Source organism: Lynx rufus, unplaced genomic scaffold (genome assembly GCF_022079265.1).
Source record: "Lynx rufus isolate CCGP_SWC_20201006 ecotype Redwood Valley unplaced genomic scaffold, mLynRuf1.p SCAF_4, whole genome shotgun sequence".
Taxonomy (NCBI): Eukaryota; Metazoa; Chordata; class Mammalia; order Carnivora; family Felidae; genus Lynx; species Lynx rufus.
Window position 1 is genome coordinate 32,312,166 of NW_025814856.1, and position 26,670 is coordinate 32,338,835.

The 26,670-nt window shown below is 42.7% G+C and overlaps 1 protein-coding gene across 5 annotated transcripts in view; it reads right to left on the bottom strand.

Annotated features, from left to right (window-relative positions):
* MAGI1 (membrane associated guanylate kinase, WW and PDZ domain containing 1) overlaps window positions 1–26,670 on the bottom strand; it is a 632,775-nt gene that overhangs the window by 23,624 nt on the left and 582,481 nt on the right. For 4 of the 5 annotated variants that reach the window (XM_047096308.1, XM_047096307.1, XM_047096306.1 and 1 more), the window contains 4 exons: window positions 18,541–18,572; window positions 7,646–7,862; window positions 3,646–3,729; window positions 709–800 (listed from right to left, as the gene is read on the bottom strand). In XM_047096308.1, the coding sequence (XP_046952264.1) occupies window positions 709–800; window positions 3,646–3,729; window positions 7,646–7,862; window positions 18,541–18,572 (425 nt within the window). The remainder of the gene's footprint in view (window positions 1–708; window positions 801–3,645; window positions 3,730–7,645; window positions 7,863–18,540; window positions 18,573–26,670) is intronic. The other variant, XM_047096305.1, reaches the window with a different exon arrangement.

A 26,670-nucleotide genomic window follows, 5' to 3' on the forward strand; every position in this document is an offset into this window, starting at 1 on the left:
TACCTAGTACTTAAAGTTTACAAGGAATTTTGACAAAAGAGTGATTAAGAATATGGACCCTGAAGTCAGACCCGTTCCAGTCCCTCCACTTACCAATGCTATGATCTTGGGCAACTGAATTAACCCTTCTTTGTCTTTATTTGATAATTTGAAAAATGGGGATACATTCATGAGTTTGATGGAGAAATGAGAGAATGTATATTAAAAGCCACTAGCACAGGCCCTGGCACATAGTAAGTGCTCAATAAGTGACAGCTATTATTATTATTATTAATTATTATCATGAAGAAGTTAACAATATTTATCTTTAGTTCTCTTTTCTCCTTTCAAAATAGTCCTGTGATAGGATACTAAATTTATTTTAAAGATGAGGGACCTGAGGATCAAGAAGGTTAAATGTCTCCTGACCTTCGTTCAGGGTTATTTTTATTTGTTTTTATTAGTTGATGCCTATTATTTTGCTTTTTGTTTTCACTTTCCTTCATGGGGAGCTCCAGATGCTGCTGCTGCCACTTGTTATCACAAATACAAACTTTTAAGTAGGGAACTAGTCTCTTTGAATCCAGTGGATGAGCCATACTGTCAGAGATAAGGCAGATCTGTGCTGCACGCAGCTGGGCTCAAATCTTGGTGATCTGCCACGGCTGCCGGTTGGCTCTGGTATCTTAGAAGATAGCACTGGGCGGAAGAGGTAGACAAGAGACTCACAGGTTCTCCTGGTTCATTTCCACCCAGAATCCTAAATCCAAATCCAGTCTCTTTTCTCCAGAGAAAGATGTCCTGTTCCTGGTAATCTGGAACTGCAGAGAAGAAAGAAAGAAAGAAGAGGGAGGTTATTTCTATGATAAAAGGAATCCTGCTCTAAAGGTGAACACAGAAGACCAATCCTGATGGTGCTTGAGCAGATGACAGCTTTCCGACACAAGAGTAGGAAGCAAAATAATCCGGATGGATGAAATAATGGAGGACACTGGGCAGAAATCAGTAGGGGGACAGGTCACTGGGCCCTACGTTTTTTCAAAGGACTAATCACTGTTTGATAATTCCTAATCAAGCCCAGGCTATTATCCTGAACGAAGCCAGAAGTCAGTGTTGACCACTGCCTTTGGTATTATTGTCAGAAAAATTAAGTAAATTAAAATCATTATGTATGGGACCACAAAGTGGGTGCCTGTGTCTGAGACGAGAGCTCATGCCAAGCCACAGTGACCATTGAAACCGAAGCTCGCTCTGAGAATTTAGAAGTCCTAGTAAGTCATCTGATGTCATACCAAGTAGAGGATGAAAGAAAACAGCTTGAGTCAAAGAGTTTTCACTTAAAAAAAAAAAAACAACACTTCTTTCTCCCTTTATCAAGATCTGCAATCCAATCATCTGATTTGCTAGATCATTTTTGCCAAAAGTTACTCTTGAACGTCCTAATATGTCCAGTTTTGCAAAGTTTGCTATGATTTCAGTAGTACTACCCAAAAGTAGCTGGCCTTCGATATTCTCAACATGAATGATGACTACAAAAGTGTTCCGTATCAATTTTTCATGTTTTCTCCACTAGAATGACTGCTTTACTCCAGAATTTGCCTATAATATTTTAAAATTATAAGTATTAACTTATTATCCAATAACTTGATATTTTACTCTTAAAACTCATTAATGGTCCAAGCTTTAAAATAAAAATTCTCATTTATTAAAAGAAAAATAACTTCTGTAAGACAATACCCACTGTATGTGAAAGTGTTCTATATACCACTGTGTTATTTAACGAACGTAATAAAAAATTATTTCTATTTAATTCTTTGTTAGTATTTTAATGTATACAAGTGTATTTTGTGATCTTTAAATGACATATCTTTTATTTAAGGAAAAAAAATGGTTTGGTGGCAGTGAATCCTAAAGGAAACTTTCAAATACTGTCCTACATACTTTCTGGCTTGTTTAAGAAGTAGGGTTTTGGGTTGAAGGAGTGCGTAGGCCTGAGGGTTTAATTCTCATCTTCAGTTTTGTACAGTGGGGAGGGAGAATTCAAGTTGGGAAGAGATGTCCCTTTTTAGTGACTCACCCAATCGCTTCGAACGTACAGTCAATGAATACGCCGAGAGAGAAGAAACTAAATGGACAGGTAAGTACCAGTCAGAGAAGTTGGAGTCCAATATTTTTGCCTGAGCTATCTTAATACGATGGGCTTTCGTTGGTGCTTTATGCCCAATGCTTTTTTATTATAATTGTGGAGGCTAAGCTACAAGCCTCCATGGAATATGCAGTTAAGCTACATCATAGGACTCCCATAAACACAATTTGAGAATGATATTTTCTTGAGCACGCTAAGGTAACAGTATTTTCTTTCTGTTCGAGTAGCTGCCGAAAGGGTATTTGTTCTAATAGCCTCATTGAAACAACAAATTAAATCAGGTTGGGTCTCCGTCTTGGGTTCACTCAAGCAGGAGGATTATTTCCAAAATAGACCATGGGTGCTTTGCAGCCAGCACACGGTTGCTGGCAGAGTCTGCCTGAAGTCTGCTGAGCCCTTTGTCAACAAGGGAAGGATCTCTGCAGAGACTTCAGCCTACGCCCATTTTTCTCAGCATCACTGAACACAAGAACACTTGCCCCTCCTCCACTAGCACCAAATGTAGCAAGTTTCTGCCTTCATTGACTCATTTAGGTTTCAGTTACTATGGTATGGGTGGTGTGGCCAAAAGACTTAGGCTTATCATACAGTTTAGTCCATAGGAAAAAAAGCATTTGTGTCTCTCTGAGAATCAGCGGTAAAGTGGCAAATTTGTTGCAAGAGCTTCCTGTTGAAAAGGAAGATGCCCAAAGACACCAAAGACGTTGAAGATGCCAGTGATGAGCTAGGAAAACACAGACACCAACACGGTACATCAACACAGACATGTTACAGAGAAAGTCTTTTGGCACTTTGACTTTGGCATTTTGACCATTACACTCTCCCATCAACCACACTCCACGTACCCAAATAGCTGACTTTGGTGATAAATCAGTCATGAACTGTGTTACAGAATTACAGAATTTCTCTCTTTTGTGTTCTCGGCTGCCACTTCTGCCCAGGGGCACTGAGGTTTCTAATCCCTGCCCCCAAATGGTTTGCTCTCCTCTTTATTTCAGGCAGATTTTAGAAGAATTAAGTTTTTAGGAGGCAGCAGGGAGGAATTATCTTTCTGATACTGATATCACCCCTCCCCCCCCCTTTTTTTTTTTTGAGAAAGGCTGAATCAAAAAAGAACTAAGAAAACTTTGTCCGGTTTTTCTCCTTTTTAAGCCCTTGCACGGGGGACAATGTCAGCAGTTACCTCCTTTGGTGATGCCAGCGACAACTCAATAAAGCAGTCAAAAGACTTCCTTTGATAATTACAAAGAATGGAGTCACTAGGTTTGCAGAGAAACCTCCTGGTGTCTCCATTACTACAGACACACATTTCCAGACTTGGATAAAATGTGCCCATCACTTTCTATTTCATCTTGTCTTTGGTCTGTGCTTGGTCAACAAGAGTGCCATAACATTTCTATTCATGGCAGTTCTCTTTCTTCCCTCCCTTCTCTGAGGTTTCCCCCAGCCCCCGAGACCAATGGCAACATCAAACAGTATGAATAATAATGGAGAAATAAAAGTTTTCAGTGGATCCTTACTCTGACATTCTCCAAAACTCGTGGAACTGATTTCTCTTTCTCTTTCACCCTTGCTCAATCCCGATGCAGGCGAAGGTGACATAGCTGGAATATTAATTTCACAATTTTGCAAAGCTTAATGTATGTGCTTTCTCTTAGTTCATTTTAATTTAGTTGTGATTGATAAGGAACGTGCAGTTAAGCTTTCACAGTAAAGGTCATGGCTGCTATGGATTTTAAAAGACTACAATTTGATTCTGTGGGTTTTTTCTTCTTTTTTTTCATGGTGCTTTTCTTGTCAAAAGCTGGTATTTACAGTTGTTCCATGGAGAATTTCACAGAAATAGCATTACCATCCCCGACGGTTCCCATTTAATTATACCTTAAAGTACACATTCTCGTATGACTTTGTTTTAATCATGTCATGAACTTCAGGTCTGTCTAAACCCTGACTTCCTTTTGAAAAAAAAAATTAATTTACTTTTGTTACTGCCACGCCACAGCATTTATTTTGAAAAGTATCAGATTCCCAATGGAATTCATTCTTGTAGTAATACCTGTTCAGATGAATTCTAGGCAGTTCAACCAGAGTAGCCTTTTATTTAGAGTCAAAAATCATCAGATCTGGCCAAGATCGGAACAAAACACAAATAAGAGCTGTCATAACAGCTCTTAAAATCTGGAAATACAACCAAGCTCCTTAAACTCACTACAGTAAAGGATCCCTGTGACCAATTCCAACCTGCGAGCATGTTTCTCCTGAATAGCACAGGTTTACAACATTGGTACAACAGCTCTGACTTTTTTCTTTCCAAACTATTTTATGAACAGAGACTGTTGCACTTGCAAGCTTTAGACTTCCTTTCCTACACAGGAGATACTAGCTTTTCTTCTTAAACATTCGCTAGTAACACTGTATCAGTATCATTTTTAAAGCCATGTGAGCAATTGACATGTTACTAGAGAAAATACAAAGCAGGCCACGTGGCTTTTAAAGGACTTCCATACTTGACTTTGTTTTTAATTAAACATTTAAGCCCTTCAAAGGGATTTATTAACACATCCGCAACTCAGATTGATTCGTTTTGACACTGGTGTTTTGACAGATGGCCCTATCAGGAATACACTACTTTGTACAGCATTTAGACCACGTGAAGGAATCTGATCAGAGACTGTGTAAATCTTCACCCTGTCCTTCAAAATAAAATGAAACAGAAGAAAAATTTATCTTCCAAATAAAAAGGATAACATGGGTCCAATGAAAGTGTTATTCCTGACTTCAAGTTCCCCGTTTTTCTTGGAGAATTTTGTTCATTTTAATATGTTTTGGGGGGAGGGGCAGGGAATCACATCTAACAAGGCTACATGCTGTATTTTTTTTTTTTCCTCTGAAAGACAAGATAAAAAACAATCTAAGGTAACGGGAGAAATGGATCTGGGATAAAGCAAAACACTGATTAAAAGATAAGATTGATGTAGGTTCATTTGCAGGTACTGTGAAAAGAAGAAAATCTGTGACAGACACTGAATAATTACCATGGGGGGTGGGGAGTCTCATCATTACTCTCATTGAGTGGTGAGGAAGAAATCCATGTGAATCTTAACATCAATTAAGTTGTTACGATCACTCAATTATGGAGCCTCCAATCACCCAAAAAGAAATTGATTCTCATTTATGCTGCTAGATCCTATTCCTTAGATGTTATAGAAAGTAGAGACAAAACTGGCACCATTCCAAATATTTCGGTCTGACAGCCGCCTGAATAATTTCGATGCTTAAGTAAGCTAGCTGGCTGTGTGGTAAGAGTACATATTTTTTTTTTCCTGGTAAAAACTTTCTGGGAAATTTGATGAGACACTAAATTCTTTTTTTTTTTTTTTTTTTTTAAATTTTTTTTTTTTCAACGTTTATTTATTTTTGGGACAGAGAGAGACAGAGCATGAACGGGGGAGGGGCAGAGAGAGAGGGAGACACAGAATCGGAAACAGGCTCCAGGCTCTGAGCCATCAGCCCAGAGCCCGACGCGGGGCTCGAACTCACGGACCGCGAGATCGTGACCTGGCTGAAGTCGGACGCTTAACCGACTGCGCCACCCAGGCGCCCCGAGACACTAAATTCTTAAGAAATTTTGCTTCCCCCAAGGTGAACATGGAATTTGAGCTGGTGTCTCCTATTAAATGGGTACATTAGTCGTCTGTCAATCTGCCATGCCCCAGCAGCACTGCAGAACACGACTTCTTTTATCACCAAAAGATTCGTCCATGAGAAATTCAGTCATAAATGTGTACTGTATGGAGAAAAGCAGGTGCTTGGTCAATAAAGCAATATCTCAACATCAGCCGAAGGTGGGCCATTGATTGGAGGAGCCACATGGTTAGAGGGAAGTGTGAAGAGAATGTGAAAGTATTCCTCTTTGGAAAACATTTGTTCGATGAAATCACTACAATGAGTGAGAAGACAGAGTGAGGACAGACCCCGGGTTCATACGTACCAACTAATGCTTACAAGGGGTGTTCCAAATGGAACTTCATTTCCTCTGGCCTGGCCTCAGGGATACTCTAGGGGGTCTTTCTAGACCAGGGACTAAATAAATTCCTTCTCAGATTATCTGGCTTTTGTCAGCATAGGGAACCCTTGGCCAAAACGGCTTATTTCGTGTCCCACACTATTGTAGTAAGAACGCAATGCTATTTCTCCCTTGACGAAGGAAAGACTAGAGTGACCCTGAGGGACTTCCAAAATTTGGTAATTGTCAAGACTCCAGACTTGCCTTGTGCCCCCTAACTGCTGAATTTCACCCAGGAGGGTGGCCAACTATCCTTCTCAGATGGGGATGCTGGCCTCCCCCGCCCTGTTTTGTTTGGGTCACAGAGGAATCACTCCAGCCAGCAGAGGAAAGGCTTCAGAGCCAAGTCTGAGTGGGTGGGCAAGAGGCTGGAGCCTTGGGGGCTTTGCCCGAGAAGCAACCACAGCTGTGGCAATCAACAAAACTTGTCTGGGGCTGGAGGGGGTGGGGGGGTGTCAGTCACAAAGAGGATGGACAGAATGAGTCTCTCCTTGCTTCCAATTTTAATCAGACCCTTCCCCAGACCACGCCTCCTCTCTCATTAAACATTCTCGCCCACCCCACAGCCCGATGGGAAAACGCTCCTGTCGACTCCTTCCGGGCTGCTGCATCCTGACCAGTCGTCCTCACGAGAAAATGTCACTTAAGAGCAACTTCCAAAACAGGGGGTCAGTCTGTATCCTCTAAGATTAGGGCGCCTTAGGGGCTTTCACTGATAATGGCAGGATCAATGATTATTATGTTTTGTGAACAGTGTTTGGAATCATTTCATAATGAAAAGAAATAAAACACAAAGGCACTATTAAGGGCATTAAGAGCCAAAAAGTGACGGATGGATGCCGTCACCAGTTCACATTTATCGAAAAGGTGAAGCCAAAGGAACACACATGACCACAGTATAAATAATTAAAGCACAAACCACTCACTGTGGGTTTTTTTTTTTTCCTTCCTTTTTTAAGGGGAATGTTTAAAAAGGCTGGTAATGGTAAAAAAAAAAAAAAAATTACCAGTATTCTTAAAAAAACTAGGAGACCGCTAAGAAAGCATTTAATTTCTTCTCATTACTCCTGCAATCCAAACCAATCGTATTTACGTTCTGTGGTACATCAGAGCTGTTTCTCAAGAACGAGGCCACGGTCTCTACACGGGCAAGAGTTAACGAGACAGCAGCTCTTACCTGCCACTTCTTCTAAGTGAAGGGAAAAATAAATCCATTTTTATCCAAGCCCTTTATTTGACCACCATCCATATCAAGCCCTCCCCAAACTGCACACATAATGGATCCTCCATGAACACCCAGCAGATTCTATCACTACTCGGAGAAGCTTTCGCCTCTCACCTTGATTTACCTCTCCTCTGTGTACACACTGAAAATCTATTTTCAAGAAGCCTCAGGAGACGGTTGAAGCCTTGGGGAGGGGGCTCGGGAAGACAGGGGCCAGGGTGCTACTCACGTCGGTTTTCATACATGCTCCTGGACTGGGCCCAGATTTTAAAAGGATCTGGTTTTTTCTGCCCAGAGCTGTCGGTTTGATCTGGAGTTGGGGCCTCTGCAGGTGGGTACTCGGGGAGCACCTGTGTGCTGTGGCTTGGGGAGGCCGTGTGCAGGCTCCGGTGGCTGGAAACACTGTGCTGAGAACTATTCTGGCTGTCTTTTCTTTCCAGTGGTTGCTGAAAGCAAGCGAGTGAGAGAAGCAAGAAGAGAATTGTTATTGGCTCTCTGAGTGGGTGTTTCCATCAGCTTGTTTTTGTTCAGCACGTCTGCGCACACATATGTAAATACGTCAACAACATTTGGGTTTCCATCTTTCTCCAGCTAGTGCTGCATGCAGATAAATCCCCAGGTGATTGGCAGACAGAGAGAGGGGCGGGCCAGATGGGAAGACATAATCACAAACCATATTGCTCTCTGGGCTGGAGCAGAAAACAAATCCAATTTCCATCACAGGTTCCCAGCTAAGACCCTGGGTGCATGTTTTACAAGATGTATCAGTTTAGCATCCTCATTTTTGTGGCTGCTGTTTTAGAAGGTCCCAGGGCAAGCCGTGAAGTGGGGAGACCTTAGGATATTGTGGTAACTATCTAGGTGAGGGAGGATGATGGCTTGGACCAGGGTAATGTGGCAGAGATGGGGACGAGTAGGTTGTATGCAAGGTGTGAGAGAAGGGAATCAAGGACGGCTTCAAAGTTGAGGGTCTGATCCAACTGCAAGACTCAAGTAGCCTCTTACTGATATGGCGGCGATAAGGGGGAAGATTATTTGGGTCTGTGCAGTTAGAAGTAAGAGTTCAGTTCTGGGCTTGTAAATTTGAGCTATGAGACATGCATCTGGACGTGTCCTATAAGCAAGTGGATCCATGACTTTGAAATTCAGGGGAGAGATACGAGATGTATCACTTCAACATCAGCAATTTTTGGACAAAACATGGGACACAAAATACCATGAGGGATTTAAAATTTTTTTTTTTCAACGTTTATTTATTTGTGGGACAGAGAGAGACAGAGCATGAACGGGGGAGGGGCAGAGAGAGAGGGAGACACAGAATCGGAAACGGGCTCCAGGCTCTGAGCCATCAGCCCAGAGCCCGACGCGGGGCTCGAACTCACGGACCGCGAGATCGTGACCTGGCTGAAGTCGGACGCTCAACCGACTGCGCCACCCAGGCGCCCCCATGAGGGATTTAAATGTAAGGCTATAACAGCCAGAGTAAATACAATCAGGGCTAAAAATGTTCCTGGGGACTTCCCATTTTGCATCTTTCAATAATAAAATGCCCCACTTTTACCTTTTGCCATTAGTTCTTCAACACTGTAAGGAAGAGATCAGACCTTTTAAAAAATCATGCCTAGCATTATATGTGCACTGGTACTTATAAGCATATAAGTAGTTATCATATGAAGAGCTTCCATAATCCTTAGCTACTCAAATTTTGTAGGAGTCACCTTTCACCTCTTTACCTCCTGACACTGCTGTTGCTTAAAAAACCAAGATCAGACTTTCTATATGGGTTGACCTCCGGAGGTCAGCCTTGTTAGATCTGCAACCTGTCCAAAGTCCAAGCAGCATTCAAAAGGAAAGAGTTTCATTAAATTTCAATAGAATAAGCAGGTTTCTGTGCTTTAAAACCTGCTCAGCAAAAGACCCTTCCCATTTTATGAAATGCTCTTTGTTTGAATGGTGATTGAATAGAGAGCAAAACCTAGTGGGAAGAAAAATACCTGGCAGGAAATGAAATCACTTCAGTTCTTATTTCCTTGAATAAAAGATGGTGGTAAGCCCCGGTGTTCAGTTTCCCCCATTCAAAATACAAATTCTGGAATCCTGCCTCTCACTTAATAGATGCTATGTCCCTATACTTATCTGCTTAAAAGCACCGTAAAGGGGCAGAGAACAGGAAGGGGTATCTCTGTCCTCTCTTATGGGACCTGTATAGCTTGTGCTGGTTAATTGGTTTCCTAAGATCTTTTGACCCAGAGCATTTCAGTTCCCTAAAGTTCCATGTAGCATCACAATCTTCCCCTTGGTCTTACAATCAACCCTATCAAAACCTTCCTCCCTCTCTCCCCAGGTATCCGTCACCTTTCATTCCCCATCTTCATGGAAATGTTCAAGTTCCCTTTCATCTCAGTCTCAGGTCCCTTTACGCCCTCCCCTTTGAGTCTTCGCTTCGATATCGGTATCTGAAGAAAGTCCCAGAAAGGCAGAAACTTCATCTACCCTTGACTATTACAGATTACAGGTCTCAATATGGATTTTGGCAAGGATTCAAAGGTGAGGAGATGGGCATGTATTTGATGAAGGCAAGACAGAGCACTTAAAATTATATCTGGTGTGCCTGCGGGAGAAATTTGAGGCCCACATTCTACACTAGCAAAGAGGTCTTGGTAAATAAAACCCTGAGAGGCTCAGTTCACTCAGACTCCGGGGGACAACGTACATACTCTGGTGAAGGCGACACGAGAGCACACTGAGATCTGGGCAGGGACAACTACCGTATCGACACCGTTCCCTTGTGAGGATGAAGTGTTCAGCTCAGACCTACATGGATCTGCGTTCCAGAGATGTGGAAGAAAACCTGGTTTTCCGGCTTCTAACAGTCCTTCCCGACAGCACCTCCGGCTCCTGGGGCCAGCTATCTGATTTCTGCCCTCCAAGAACCTCAGTGGCTGCCTTCTTGCCTCCCTGGGGAGATATGCTTGAAGACTTCAAGTCAGAAAATGTTAACGGCCAACACACCCTTTCATGTTTATTTATTTTTGAGAGAGACAGAGAGCCAGAGCGCAAGCGGGGGAGGGGCAGAGGGAGAAGGAGACGAGAATCAGGCAGGCTCCAGGCTCTGAGCTGTCAGCACAGAGCCTGACGAGGGACTTGAACCCGCAGACCACAAGATTGTGACCCGAGCCGAAGTTGGATGCTTAACCGACTGAGCCACCCAGACGCCCCATCTGCTTTTTATAAGGTATAGATAATGCTTGTTATAATCAAGACAAAATTTAAAGCTATTTTCATCTTGAAGTAAACCTTGGTAAGGAGAATTAATGCAGCTGTTACTTTTTATATTTTGGTAGTGTTTTATTTTTGTTCTCAGGAAAGGAGGAAAAGAGTATTTTAAATATAAAAGGAAGTAATTCCACAGATTAAGGACCTCTGGAGTTCACCCTAAGAACCGCATCCCCTCGTTCAAATGCCCACCATCTCTGGGTTCCTCAAATAGTAGCAAATGCCAGAATGTGGGACTGGTCTATTGACGCTAAATTCATTTCACAGTTAACGTCAGTCTCTGATCCCCGAATCTTCAGGATCCTTTGGGTCAAGACGACGCTTCACAAAGCCGCACTGGGACCTAAAGTGAGCTGCCCTGCAGGGTTACCTGAGGGAAAGGTCACAGTCTTCTTTCCCAGGGTTACTTTGTAGTCCCTGGAACCCCAATGTAACCTCTGCTGCTCACCCCCTCCTTCTGAACTGGAGCAAAATTTCTTTCTGGCAACCTTGCCCCACTGACAGAATCTGCTAACGGGCTGGCCTTTTCTCCTGCAGAGAACGCACATGTGTTTTTACACACATGCCCACAAGATCATGTGCACAGGTTGTGTCTGCCGTCTTGCGGCTTCCCGAGACCCTCAGATGGATTTAACAAATCTCTGACACGGAGGACCTGGAAATCTCAGGTTTGACTGAAGAACAGCTTTGCCATTACCACGGTGTGCAAACAAAGTCCACCAGAAATGGCTTGGGCCATTTTTCAAATTTTAACACCCTTTCTCACCTCCCAACAAATGTCTGACTCCGGTCCAACTTAATACAAAATGACAGAATGTGCAATGAGTTTGTAAAACTGTCTCTGGGGGCGCCTGGGTGGCTCAGTCGGTTGGGCATCCGACTTTGGCTCAGGTCATGATCTCGCGGTCCGTGGGTTTGAGCCCCGCGTCGGGCTCTGTGCTGACAGCTCAGAGCCTGGAGCCTGTTTCAGATTCTGTTTCTCCCTCTCTCTCTGCCTCTCCCCCGTTCATGCTCTGTCTCTCTCTGTCCCAAAAATAAATAAACGTTGAAAAAAAAAAAAGGGGGAGTGGGAGAGGGGCGCCTGGGTGGCTCAGTCGGTTGGGCATCCAACTTTGGCTCAGGTCATGATCTCGCAGTCCGTGGGTTTGAGCCCCGCGTCGGGCTCTGTGCTGACAGCTCAGAGCCTGGAGCCTGCTTCGGATTCTGTGTCTCCCTCTCTCTCTGACCCTCCCCCATTCATGCTCTGTCTCTCTCTGTCTCAAAAATAAATAAACGTTAAAAAAAAATTTTTTTAATAATAAAACTATTTCTGGAACTGCATCTCTGCATCCCTTTTAAATGCCACCTAAACCCTGTTCCTAAATTTGGCAAACAGAAGTAAATAAAGCATCATCCTGAGAACACGCTCAAAAAAAACTGTCACCACTTAAAGCTATCACTAGATGACATATTCTAACCCACGCTAATGGGCTAATGCACGACATTCTGGAAGCGGTTTAGATTTTCCTCTGATAAGATTTAACCTCGCCTTATGTTTCTTTTCAAGTTCAGTTATGCAAACCACTTGATTTGAAGATATATTCTGTATTCAGTATCTTGGTAGTCTAAGTTTTTTGAAGCTATATGCTCTGTGTGTATGTGCTAGAGTTCAAAATATGCCTTCTTCCCTTCTGTGGGCATGCTAATTAGCTTTCATGTTGCCTTTTATCTGATTAGAGCCCAGAACCGTCCAGGAGAAAAGTCATGTTTATGTATCTCTCAAATTAAAGTCAACTTGTACCTACAGCCACCCGGAATTACCTCTCAGCAAAGACCTGGGGCATGAGAACAAATTCACTTCTGAACTAGTTATAGCACAGGATCAGATTTGCATCTGGTGGGATTGTCTTTCTCCTCATTTTTCTAGGTGAGAAACTGGTCCCAAGAGATCTATCTGTAGCTCAAGAGACATTTCAAGTCTGTTCTTCGATGCATACCAGCACCACGTGACGACCTAGCACACAAATGCCAGAACGTCCAGACCAAGCCCTTGTACGTAGCTACCCACAATGCATATTGACATGCATTACAGTTCACTCATCCAATAAGTACACACAGGACACTTGCTGTGAGCCAGATTCTCAGGCATAAATGTGCAAAGGGAGATAGTACCTAAACTCTTAGAATTGATGCTTGTATCTAGGTGTGTGTGTGTGTGTGTGTGTGTGTGTGTGTGTTGATGGACATTAATCACGTAAACCTAACAGTTTGATACCAACATCCTGCAATGTCCTGTGGGTAGGTGGTAGGGAGAGACTTCTGGAAAAACAGCCCATTAATGGGAACAGTATGTGCTAAGTCTTCAAAGCAAAAACGAGCTTGGGCTGTCTGAAGAAGAGAGAGAACGTAGTGGGACACAGCAAGGGAGTGGGATGGCCTCAGATATGCTTGGAGACCAGATACTGCAAGGACTCTGAGGGGTGCTTTAAAGAGTTTGGGTTTCATTCTTAGTTCAGAGGAGAAGAAATCTAATCAGGAATTTAAAGCAGGGATGTGCCAGGACCCAAATAACTTATAGAGAGTTTGGTCTGGCTACTGAGGGGGTGACTAGGTTGGTGTGGACAGGAGTAAAAGCAGAGAGGAGAGGCTGTCGTGTATTTTATGTGAGGGATCCAAGGTGGTTTACACTACAGAATAGCAGTAATGAAGGGGAGGGGGAAAAAGTGAAGTCAAAGACATTTTGGTGCCAGATTCAATAGGTGTTGCTGAATGGAGGGCAGGGAAGAGGAAAAGGAGGGGAGGACATCTTGGAACCACGGATATTCACTTCCCAGGTCTCCGGCTTGAGCGACTAGTTGGAAAGATGTACCACATACTGGGATGGGTATTTCCAAAGCTAGCTCTTGTCACTGTTCTGATTATTTGGGAAGGAAGATTTTTATCTTTAAATCTCGTATCAGTTGACTAGGAAGAAAGAAATGGGCTCAATTTTCAAAGCTCCACAAAAGTCCTTGGCCACACACTACCCACACACACTTGTGTCATAAGGTCTTTTAAAATAAAATTGTACCAACCTCCCTAGAACAAATGATTTCCTAACTATTGACAGGCCAGGGCAATTGGGAAGATGCAATGGTTTTTATAATTGGAAATAGGAAAAAAAAATCAACTCATCAGTATTTCACAAAATCATTTCAAAACGAAGGTACTTATAAAGTGAGCTGAAAATATTTGCTCAGAAGAGTAAATGAATACAGACAGCACTTAGGAGCTTAAATGATGAAAAGAATTCATGTGGCTTAAAGATGACAAATCGATCCATTTTAAAGCAAAATTATTTACAGTTCACTTATCTGCCAAGGCTGAAGGCCACTGCAGTGATTTACATGGACAACAGGAAAAACTCCAAGTGCTGATGAGATATTAGGCCAATGTCGTTAAAGGTTGTGCAAAAATCAGAGACGCAAATACAAGCCAAAGCAGAGGATGGTCTTTCTCTTTGTCTCTTTCTTTTATCATTTACGAGTCTAAGTCAAATAATCTCTTCTAAAAAGGCAAATGAGAGGAGTTAATGGAGAAGAAAAGGAAAGTATCGATCGGATATGAAAATGAATTTTGGTTCACATGGAATGTTTGAAAGATACAAAAGCAAAGTCTATCTTCTAGGCTCCGAGGGGTTGAGGGAGTGCATCGCTGAGAGAAGGTGAGGGACAAGGAGACTTACATGAGCAACCCTAATCCTTCTTCCTTCTACTACTCACTGCTTTGTGGCTCTGGGGAGTTAAGACAACCAGGAGAGTTTGAAAACCAGGCAGGATACATAAAACTGGGTGATTCTGGCTGGGGTCACACACTGGGTATATTACCTGAGAGATCTCTCTCTCTCTCTCACATCTCTTAACAACTGGTCATCAGCAGTATCCCTAGGGTCTCTTCCAAGGGAAAGGAGCCGAGGACAATGGACCAGAAGCCTGTCACTACTGCTTCCTTTCAGCTTGCTGCCTTTGCTGCAGTTTGTTGAACAGACTTCCTTGGTCTCTCGGACATTTCGTGTTCCCTGTATGAAAACTTGATGAGAAGTTTTTTAGTAACTGGGGAAGTTTTGTCTTCTTTATGAATATGGTATGCTTTCTTTGATCTGACAATAACAGCTACGTAAATAAGGCTTCCCGTATTGCTCAGGCTGCTGGGGAACTCAGAAAAATTCCACAGCTCAATCACAGCATCTCAGCCCTGGGTCCTTGCTGGGGCTTTGTAAGGACTATTTAACTTAGGAGGTTGCAATTAACAGCTGAGTGATTTTCATTATGTGTGTACTTGGTTCTAGATTATCTTTCTGCTTTTTTTTTAACTTGGGAAGGTTTCTGCCTTTACGCCCCATGAGGAGGATTCATGCAGATCTGCCTGTTTATGTGACTATTGTTTCTCTCTCCCCAGTTGCCTGAGGGCAGGAGTGTTTTCTGGTTTAGATCCTGTTGTCTGCTGGCACTGGGTCTGGCATACAGAAGAACCTCAATAAACACAGGCTGAGGCAACAAATGCAGACAATTTTTGGTGATTTGTGACAATGAATCTTTTTTCTGAAAGGAAGAATCAAAACAGTATGTGTTTGCAAGCGCCGCCAAGAAAGGCACAGGACCAACCTATTTACCATAGTATTTCCAGTGCCTCACACCAAACCTGACACTTACTAGGTTCTTGATACTAATTGCTAAATAAATGGATAGATGGACGGATAGTTGGGGGATGAGCGCATAAAAGATAAACGCATGGATAGATGCATGGATGGATTACACGGACAGATGGACAGATGAAGGAAGGGAGAAAGGGAAGTCACAGCTGGGAAACGAACTAGTGAGAAAACAAAAGTGAATACTGACTTAAAATTCAGGGTTTGATGTGGTATTTAGAGTTTTAAATTAATTTTTTTAAGTTTACCTATTTATTTTTTTAGTAATCTGTACACCCAATGTGGGGCTTGAACTCACGATGCCGAGATCAAGAGTCATGAGCTCTACGTACCGACTGAGCCAGCGAGGCACCCCTAGAGTTTTAAATTCTTACAAAATCCTTGAGCATGATTCAGAACAAGAGTCTCAGTTAAGTAGGTTTCCAGTCAGGATGATTAAATTGGGTCTCAGAATCAGTTCTCCAGTGAGGTCTAAAACCTGACAGCAAATATGTCTTATTTTTTTCTCTGCCATGTGGCAAAAAAATTCCTGATGTTATGGTATTAACATCCAGGTATTAAATGAATAACAATTTATTAAGGCACTGCCATTGTTCCCAGTGTATAGAACCCATAAGCTTAACATTTAAACTAAATCTAGTAGGTGAAACTGCTTATGAAGAGTAAGCTAGAGACACTGCCCAGGAGGGAAAACAAGATCAAAAAGTCCTTTTGTTCTAATAAAAACCCAACTAATTAATTATTGAAAACATTAAAAAAAAAAGGTATGAGGGCAAAAGGAAGCTGTCAGTCACATGAGCGAGCCAACAATGTCAGAAGACTCTAGAACAGAGAAAAAACATGGTCCCGGGTGAAGACCGTATATTCACAGAGCTAATGGTACTTCTCAGCATGTTATAACCTGGCACAATCCGCGTGCATTCATTACTTATCTTGCACAACTGACCCTGTCTGCTATTATGTGCCTGGCTTTCTGGAACCATGACATCCAGCTTCCCCATGGATTCCCTTCGACCCCACCAGAAAAATCCCATCAACATCTGTCTCTCTGGCAGGACATCATCAAAATTCTAACTGGGGAAGGGAAACAGCTCTCAACCCACCTGTACAGAGCTCCCACGGATCACAGATGTTAGCAATGCTCTACTGGCAATGGCAGACCTTGGCTGATTGTTCCCAAATTTTGTACAGCAGCTGCCAGAGTGTGCCAGCAATGCTGTGAAAACCATCATCCCTGTCCTGGCACAGAAATCAGGTAAGGACAAGCCCCAGGCTGGGGGCTTGTTCTTTTCTAACCCGGCAACACACCAGGCTCTTAGCTTGTGGTAATTAAGAGCCAGCAGACTGTGGGCAAAGCAGTTAAGAACGCTTTTTTCCTAGGAATGCAGCCGGAGTAATTGGCTTGCTGCTTGCTAATGACACAGCTTCTACAAAAATAAACTGTCATAGGGAATTCTCTTAACTGACTTGGTGAAAACAGGCTCTATACCTGTTTGATATCCTTTGAGTTCGGCAGTGAATTCCAAAACACTTTGGGGAAGAAACGATGCAAATGAAATCCACAACATCCTTTTGCAAAGTAAGTTTAAATGGGATGCAAAACCAAAAAGAACACCTTACTCCTTGATGTCATGCTCCCTGGGCAGACCTGCTATATCTCCCCCCAGTATGCTCCTCGTTAAGACTCCATTCCATGTGGGGTGTGCAAATTAATTCCGTGCATCACGGAAAACGCTTGCGGGTGGGGGAGAAAAAAGGATGGCTAACTCAAGCTCATGAGACACATCTTTCGGATTTACTTCTATTTTTCTGAAGGCTGAATAGGTTTCGGACTATGACCTGGGGATCAGGACACACATGTGCCATGTGCATGCACGTGCACACACACACACACACACACACACACACACACACGCGCGCGCTCCTGAGCATTGGCATCTCTGTGGTTCCGATGTGCACACCTACCAGCGCTTTTCAGCTTCAACATTAACACAGACCGACAAGGGAGGCAGCCCGAAGTCACATGTTGTAGACACCACAGCACCGTGCCACTGGAAGCACATCAATTATTGCAGGCTTTTCTCTTTGGACAACTTAGGAGTGGAGCTTAAGAATGCAAGAAGCTTCTTTGCTCATCTCCTTAATAAACTTCTGCCTCTCGCTGCCAGGCTTGGAGACAGGTGGAAAGAATTCCACTGCAGCCCCGTTCGCTGCAAAGTTTTAAAGGCTCTCCTCTCCCGGATGGCAGAAAGCCGTAAATCTTCCCTCCCCCGAATACTCTAAGCCACATGGAAGTACCCCTCTTTACCCAAATGTTAATGAATCGGGAAGCTTCCTTCTCCTGGATCAATTTCATAGGCATCCTAGGTCCAGATTTTGAGTTTTTAAGTAGCATTTTAATTTGTTGTCAGTGCCCTGGGAACAGAAGCTGACACCACCAAGCACAACACCATAGCCTCTAAGCTATTAGCTAACATGTCAACTAGGTAATGCATCTTCAGGGAAACCAGATTAGAAAGGACAGCAAAACATTGATTTTTTTTTTAAAGAATCCTATACCTGCAGCATAATGCTGCTAAAGCTAGCAAAACAACAAAGGACATTTCGACAGCAAGGAAATGTCTTATTCTCAATGCTGGGGCAGCGAACAGGGTTGCATGTGAGCGTGGATATATATACAGGGCAAAGCAATTCTTCAAACCTGCAGGCTTTTTAATTTTGTAAATAATTCATCAGCCAATGCATAAGAAAGCTCAAGGAGAGAATCTGCCCATGTGAACGGATGGAAACACCAGTTAAGAGCAACCTTACCCAGAAAGCAGGTGGAGCTCTCCCCCACCCCCCTCCCAAAGGAAACAATAGCATTTGTATCAAGTTAAAACACCTAAGAAAGTCATCCATTTGAATGCCAGTCGTGATGCATTTATAGAGAAGATTCCAAACATGCATTCTTTAACCTGGCTCCTGCAGCCTGCCCACAAATCACTAGACAGTTAAAGACAAACCCAAACACCTTCCATACCAAACAGACCCTCAGAACTTAATCAAATGAGCCGGAGCTACCGTCTCCCCCATCTACTCTAAAACACATTACGTGAAGTCAAACCAGACGGCGTCCCTTCCCACCACCAGCCCCCACCCCCCGGCAAACAAGAATCAAGTAACTGACAAGTCCTTACCGACTTTGGGCTCTTCTTGGGAACTGGCAACCCTGGAAAAAATGCAACAAGGAGGGAAGAGGGGAAAAAATCATTAGCATATAAATGTTACCTTTTCCTTAAAGAACAATCCCCAGGTGTTTCATGGCAACCTAGCCATCTGCAGAGTTATGTCAGATTTCTCCCCAGCATCGGAGTTACCAGGCTGTTCATATCGAATCAAAGCAGAGGGAGGAGGAGAGCGAGAGGCAGGAGATCTATCTGCATTAGCTATGCTGGCTTGTACTGCAGCAGCCTGGAGGCTGGGAAAAGAAATTCACAGACCTCAGCGGCCTGGGAAATTGAACACTTGGACAGAATCTCAAATGCTCTTCTGGATTAAGAGAGACTTAACTTACAATTAAGTCCAGGATATTTCCTTTCCCCACGATCCACTTGTCAATTGAAGCGGACCAATCAGGACAGAGGAAGGGGTATATATTTAGTTGCAGAGGAGTACATGGTTAAAATTAAATTTTTCTTTCTTTCTTTTTTTTGGGTCGTTTCTTTCCTTTCCTCCCTCCCTCCCCCGCCCCCCACCGCCTTTCAGGAGAGGAAATGCCTTCTTTATTTGGATGAGCTGAACACCAAAACAAAGACGGATGGATGTTCTTTTGCCAGCAGAGAACACAAATTTAACTTGCTGTAGGACCCCCTCCAGACCATGGGCACACCTCTCCATGCATGTCAGTCAACCAAGCACACTCCTATTTAGCTTGTTGGAAAGGACACTAGCTGGGGCCAGACCCTCAAGAGGAAAGCAGATTGTTGGGGGAGTGAATGAGAAAATTTCATGGAGCTGAGAGAAGATGATAATGGATAAAGAAAAAAGGCAGAAGAGAAAAAGGTATTCACTGATCCTAGCTGGCTCTTCCAGAACCCCGTCTTTCACGGGAGGGTGAGAGCTGGAAGAGGCTGGTGATTGCTGCACACTTCCAGAAAAGTCAGCAGCGATGAGGGGCAGACATGTGGGAAACCTGCCAACAGGAGAGTGAAGCAAAGGAGGGCTAGAATGAAAAATAAAAGCATAGAACGGTGTTTCAAAGGTAATCATTTCTGCAAGCTGTCCTCTCATTTTTTATCTATTTTCCATTTTTGGTTTGAGCAAGGGTTAGAATGCAAAATGCAGATTCCATCTGTACTGGGCACAAAAGATAGACTTTTGATCTGATGATTTTGCACTGGAAACTTCAACCTTTTTTAGAAAATGATCCCCGTGTAGTGTGATGATTTCAATGCTTTGGGAAGTGACTTGTCAAACCATGAGCTGTGCTAAGTTCAGCACAAGTAACACGAGGCAACAGAAGTGGATGAGTAGGAGGAAGCCAGCAGAGAGCACTGCTCATGTGCCCACTGCAAGTGAGGCATGGCTTCTCATGGATTACTTGTCCCCAAAGGCATTGGGGACGCTTCTGGCAAGGCTCATCACGTCATCACCAAAACGAGGTCATCACGGCCCGGCCGAGTGGCTCTCAGACTTCCAAGTACATAAGGAGAACGTACAGACTTTCACAAATGCAGAACCCTGGGCCCCACCCCCAAGGGACGGGGAATCTGCACCGTAAACAAATCTTCCAGGAGATTCCGATGCAGGAAGTCTGAGGACCACACTTAAGGAGACTGGGAGACGGTGGAAAGAGGAGGACTCTTTCAGGTCCAGCGAGATCGCACAGGCAGACCTTCGTGAAGCTGGCTTTAGAGCTGTCCATGCTTCAGCGTCTCGGTTTACGAAATGGAGATAGTAAGGTTCACTTCACAGGATGATGATACTTAAAGAGACAAAACATTTTAAAGCCTCACACCTGGCGTAGAGGAGGCCTCTCAAATGTCAACCCCTTCACCGGCCTTTGAGAATTTACACCGTTCAGGAAGGACGTGCTTATGGTTATCTTCCTCCCCCTAGGAAAGGTCATCTGCCTAACCTGTTAAAGTCTAAAAAATATTGCAGGGGAACTATTTTACCTGTGGATGAGAAAAACTGTGCTGGGTAATCTGGTTGGGTCACTATTCTTTAAAAAATTATGAAATGTTTTTATTTGTTCATTAATGTGATTCCCTTAAGGAATTTTATTCAGTTATATTAGTGTTGGTCATTGCACACACTTCAAAAGTATATAATATTGCATCTTTGCACTCAGATTTTTTTCCCTAATTCTGACTGAGCTTCTTCGTTAACTGCAAGATGCAACATTTCACTGTAGTTAGCTTTCACCAGACTTGTCTTCACACAAGATCCCAGTGACTCTATAAAAATGTGTCAAGAATCTCCAACGAGGTAGGAGGAGTCAGGGAAAGTGGTTTTGATCCGTACTCCGCTCATCATTTATAAAACCAACCATCTTAAATTCCTGGTCTCTGAAGAGTTCATGTATAAAATAAAGGGTACTTTTCTTTCCCTATCATACAGAAACACACGCTGAAAGTGCAGGTATATACGAGGATGCTCACTGCAGCAGGGGTGGCATAAAAGAAACCTGGAAAGGACCGGAGGTTCTAAAGAAACTGTGGAACGGCGCACCTATAAGGCAGTCTGCAGAGGTTAAAAGCAGTGAGCTTTTTCTCTGAGTAGCATGCATGGGCTCCAAGACACGATGCTGAATGCAAGCAACATGCTGCAGAACGGCGGGTATAGGAGGAGGCCGGTGTCAAATATACCCAAACAAAGGCACGGTGTCCGCATTCCACAACTGTCCACACAAGACTCCTCACTGGGGTGTTTCTGGTGGGCGAGGAGGGGCTGGGATCGGAGGGGCTAGGTGAGGCCAACCTAGCCTTCATCTAGAATTCTTCATAAAGAACCTTCATCAAGAATACCATATTCATAATCTTGCTGAGGCAATAAAACATTTATTTAAACATGAACATTAATTAATTAATGGCCCTTCCATTAAGTGTACAAAACCAACCAGTCTGAAGCAAACTGGGGTAAGAGTTATAGTCCTGTTTCCTCTGAGGAAGCCCTCCGTGCAACATCCCAAAATATCCCCGCTCAACTGACCCTACGAGTTGTATTTAACAACAAAGAAGAAAAAGTATTAATTTAGAGAGGAATTTGTTCCTCTTTGCTACCTTGTTTTTCAAAAGCTACACCTTTTACAGGAGCCAAAGTTGGCCCTAAATTAGTATTCAGAAAGTCAAAAATCGAGAGACTCACTTGAGTGCTTTTTAAAAAAGAAATCAAGGATTTGCTTTAAGTCCACATAGTCATTAAATCTTAAAATCTAATGAATATGAATGCGGGAACAAAGCTCCTGATTACAATTTATAATATATTTTAGCCAAAACTACTCAGATGGTTTGAAAACAGCTGGGAGACCTCATCAGAAAATACTCAAAAAAGGTCACCCTTTGGCAGAATTTTCCAAGACCTAGAAAGCACACGATGTGGTTGTTATCAAGTGAGAGCTGAGTGCGGGCCATCCCACACTGGATGGGCGACAGAAAGCAGCGTGATCCCATGCTTCACAGCCCAACGGTGGTTTTCCCAGGACAAATCGCACTTTGTGTTCCCAGGGGCAATCGTGTCACCTACTACATGTGAGGTATGGGCAGAAACAGCACCTGTCTTAATGGGCTCACCTGCTCCCTTCAGGGAAAAGAAGGGAGATTTTGAGAAGAGGCAGAAGGAAGAGTCTACCAATGGCACCATCTGCTGTTAGAGCCGAGAAGGTGGCAAATGCTATTTCAAAGGGGTCCCAGAAAACTTTTACGGGGAAGCATACATTCAAAGTGTGAGTCTAAGTGTGATTTATACAAGTGAGAAAAGTGGGACCTGAATTTCCAAAGTTCCCTATGAAAAAGGAAATGTCCTTTTGGAGAAACCAAATGGCAAATTCTCTGTTAGTGACTGGAATCTGACCAAATAACATGAAGAGAACGCTTTCCTTTTAAATACCAAGACCATAAAGCACGTTACTGAACACGTTCGCATACAACTAAATGGCAAATGTTATTCTTGGTGAAATTTTATAATGGTTGTATGCAAAAATTGATAGCAAAAAGTAAAAACATAACAGAATACATATGCATTTGGAAACAAAGACTAGAAGGTTACATGCCAAAACTGTGTGTTCTTTGGCTCACGGTTTTATTACCTATTTTAGGATCTTCTACAAGCAAAGCTTTACTTATTTATGAACACACACGTACACGCAGATGAATACCACGATAAACAAAAGCCTATACTGCCTTTTTAAGTAAGATGAATATACCAAATTTCAGAACATTTTACTGCACTCTTAAATCTCAAGAGCCATCATTCACCTCTAGAGCCTTCAAGAATTGCTTACTTTCCCCCAAATTAATATATATGTACACAGTTTCTTTAGGCACCCTGTTGAGATTAAGACTTGTGTTTATCCTGTGGACTAAACGGACATAGGGAAGATGTCGATAGCTCAGCTACTCTTCCGTGGGAAGCCAAACATTAGTCATTCACTGCCCTTTTGGCACCGAGATGATCAAGCCTGAATTGTGGCAAAGAAATCAGACTTTCTTGGACCTAACTTCCTCCAGGCTAAAAGGAAGTGACAATGTCAACCAACCTTACCGACTGAAAGAACAAAGAAAAAATCATGCAAGAGGCTTTGAAAGTGTGAATCGGAAAGTCACTGTCATGAGCAAAGTGGATCTACAAGTGACAAAAATGTACTATGCCATTAATTTATATTGTTTTTATTGTGATAGCCAATCCAGGGTGCACGTGGTCTCTAGATGTGAGCGTTTTAATGGAAACATTTTGGTTTCCTCCTTTGCATTCTAGCACATACTAATGTGCTAGAACATGTCCTAGAACATAGGGGATTCTTTAAAGTTTTGCATCGCAAAATGGGTGACTGAAAACAGCACTGGTGTTGAATCAGGTAACGAATGCAATGTTCAAGGAGCAGGGGGACTGTTACATATAGTGAAAAAGAGAGAGAGAAAGAGAACGGGAGAGAGACTGATTGATTGATTGAGGCAATCAGGTGGTTAGTTCATGGAGACCACTGAAAGCCACGGAAAAGACGACTGTGAGAATTTGGTCTGGAGCTACTCTTATATTCCAAAAACAGAATAGACTACTCCTGAGCACATTTTCATCTCAGACCCCACTATCTTTTTTATTCTAAAACACATCAATTGGGGTGCCTGGGTGGCTTAGTTGGTTAAGCATCCAACTTCAGGTTATGGTCTCACAGTTTGTGAGTTTGAGCCTCGCGTTGGGCTTTGTGCTGACAACTCAGAACCGGGAGCCTGCTTCAGATTTTGAGTCTCCCTCTCTCTCTGCCCCTCACCTGCTTTCTCTCTCTCTCTCTCTCTCTCTCTCTCTCTCTCTCTCTTTCTCTCTCAAAAGTAAAGAAAACATTAAAAAAAATCAAAAGACATCAACATGTATTACTAAATGCCAAACTTGAAAATTATAGTGGACTTTACCCCCAATAAACTCATCATTAAGAGTGTGCATTAAGGAAATAATCAGAGAGACTCACAAAGATTTACGTGTATCTAAAAGGATGTTCAACACAGTATTATTTAAAGAAGATAAAAATTGGAAACGACTCCTAAGAACAGGGGACTGAGCAAACACATTGTTTTATCAACAAGATTATGAATCCATTAAAAATGGGTCCAGTGAAGAACATTTAGTGATGTGGAAAAGTAGTAATGATACAAGATGTTAAAAGCAGGATAAAACTGTACACAGAATATAAGCTCATTGTAAAAATAGGTATATGCATGTATCACACACACATCACACATCCAAAGACTACAAGAACATGTATTAAAATACTGTTTCTGAATTCTAGAATTAGTTAGTTATTCATATTGCTTTGAGTCTTTCCCAAGTTTTCCAGATTTTACACACAACGACAAGTATAAACAGAGAAGCGTTATTCAGTGAGTTTGGACAATGATATGTGTTTATTCACTTTAGTGCACCGCTAGGTTAAAAATTACCTGGAGTTTCTTCTAGCTCTCTATTGGCTCAAGGACTACCATTTCTACTCAAGTGGCTGTGTTACAAATTACTGGGCCATGGCCTTGACTGAAAATAGGATAAAAAAGCTGTTAGAGCCTCTCTGAAGCAAAGCTGCATAGAAGCAAATAATTTTGCTTATCATTTCCAGTAGTCTCTGAAATCTTGACCAGTAACCTTGATAAGCCAATTCTCCTGGGTTCTTTGAACCCCAGGTTAAGTCACCTTGTCCAAGCACATGTCTATGGTGTTAGATGCAACTCCTGGAGTGAGGATGACTTCTGCTAAGTTTGTGCCTCTAATAAGGACAGTGTATATAAAATACTTTATCTGCAAATAGAAAGGATAATGAGAAGGAAGGATCAAGCAGAAAGAGAAAAGTTTCAGTGCATGTTTCTTCTTCTTTCTCGGGAAGAGCTCAAGGGCACATGGAAAAATTTTTTCAGGAGAGAAACTCCATTAAAGGACTTTGCAGAGCACTAATATTTATCAGCAAAATTGCTGCTACATGAAAGAACAAAGAACCTGGTAGGGCAATGCTTTTATTGGGGGGGGGGGGAGGCAGTATGAGGACGGATCAAAACACTCAGAGTTGCATGAAGTACCAAGATGGAGGCGTGCAGGAAGGAAAGAGTGAGAAAATCTGTGATTTCCTCAGCTAGGCAGAATTGATCATTACTTCGCAGCAAATCACAGACTTTAAATAACTAACATTAATGGCTAGTAACCCATGTTTAGAGAGCCATCTGCATCATCTCGACCAACTAGTTTTTTTGTTTGGTTGGTTTGCTTAATACAAAACACATAAACCAGGGGGCACCTGGGTGGCTCAGTCAGTTAAGCATCCGACTCTTGATTTCGGCTCAGGTCATGATCTCATGGTTTGTGATATCAAGCCCCACATTGGGCTCTACGCTGACAGTGTGGAGCCTGCTTGGGATTCTCTCTCTCCTTCTCTTTCTGCCACCCACCCCCCTGCTTATGCTCTCTCTCAAAACAAACAGACATTAAAAAAAAAAAAAGGTATAAACCAGTATTACATTTAAACTGCACTCACCCTACCGGTAAAATGCTGAGGGAAGAAAACTGCAAAAAGTAGGTACACTCAGCTTAACTTTTTCCACTGGAGGTAGGAAAGGAATTCACTCCCTCATGTAACCAAACTGTGCTAAGGGCCTGCTTTGGCCAAGAGCTGGAGATGAATTAAAGCAACGAATATGATCTTTTACAAGGTCCTGTTTTCATAGGGCTCACGTTAAGTGGGGGAAGGGAGAATATACATAACCTAGCAAATAATTTCAGAGGGATAGATTTGGTGATGAAAAAGAAGCAGGATGATGGAAGAGCCAATACCTGAGCTTGGAAGGAACCGTCCATGTGACTGTTCACCCATGCAAGATTTACTGAGCTCTGCCATATGCCTACTGAAGCATTACGGGAGAGATAAAGGTAAATCAGACATGGCTCTGACCTGGACGAGCACACACTAGACAAAATTGAGTGTGGTCAGTGCTAAGGGCCATGATGGAAAGAAGCACTATTGCTCTTGGGAGTACGAGAGAAGAAAGCTAATCTGATATGAAGAAGGCAAAGGGGAGGAGCTGAACACTGAAGGAGGCTGGTATTTAATTGTGGGGTCAGGAGGTTGGAAGCAACATGTAATGACTGATGCTTGACTGAAAAATAACAAGCTTTTTAAAGGTTTGTGATTTTTATTTTATTATTACTAGTTCTTAATGTTTATTTATTTTTGAGAGAGAGAGACAGAGCATGAGTGGCAAAGGGGCAGAGAGAGAGGGAGACAGAGAATCCAAGGGAGGCTCCAGGCTCTGAGCTCTCAGCATAGAGCCCAACGTGGGGCTTGAACTCACAAACCATGAGATCATGACCTTAGCCGAAGCCGGACGCTTAACCGACAGCCACTCAGGCACCCCTAAAAGGTTTTTTTTTTGTTTGTTTGTTTAAAGCAAAATCAGTGTGCCAATATAAACTCAAGGCCAAGTTTGAACTAGAGTACATTTTCACTGAAGGACCTTACAAGTGCTATATATCTCAAAATTGAATCCATAAAACAAAATTAAAAAAGGGTTGCAGTTTAGACATGTTTGCTTTTTCTCCCCCTTCCTCCAATCAAATCCTATGACCAACCCTGC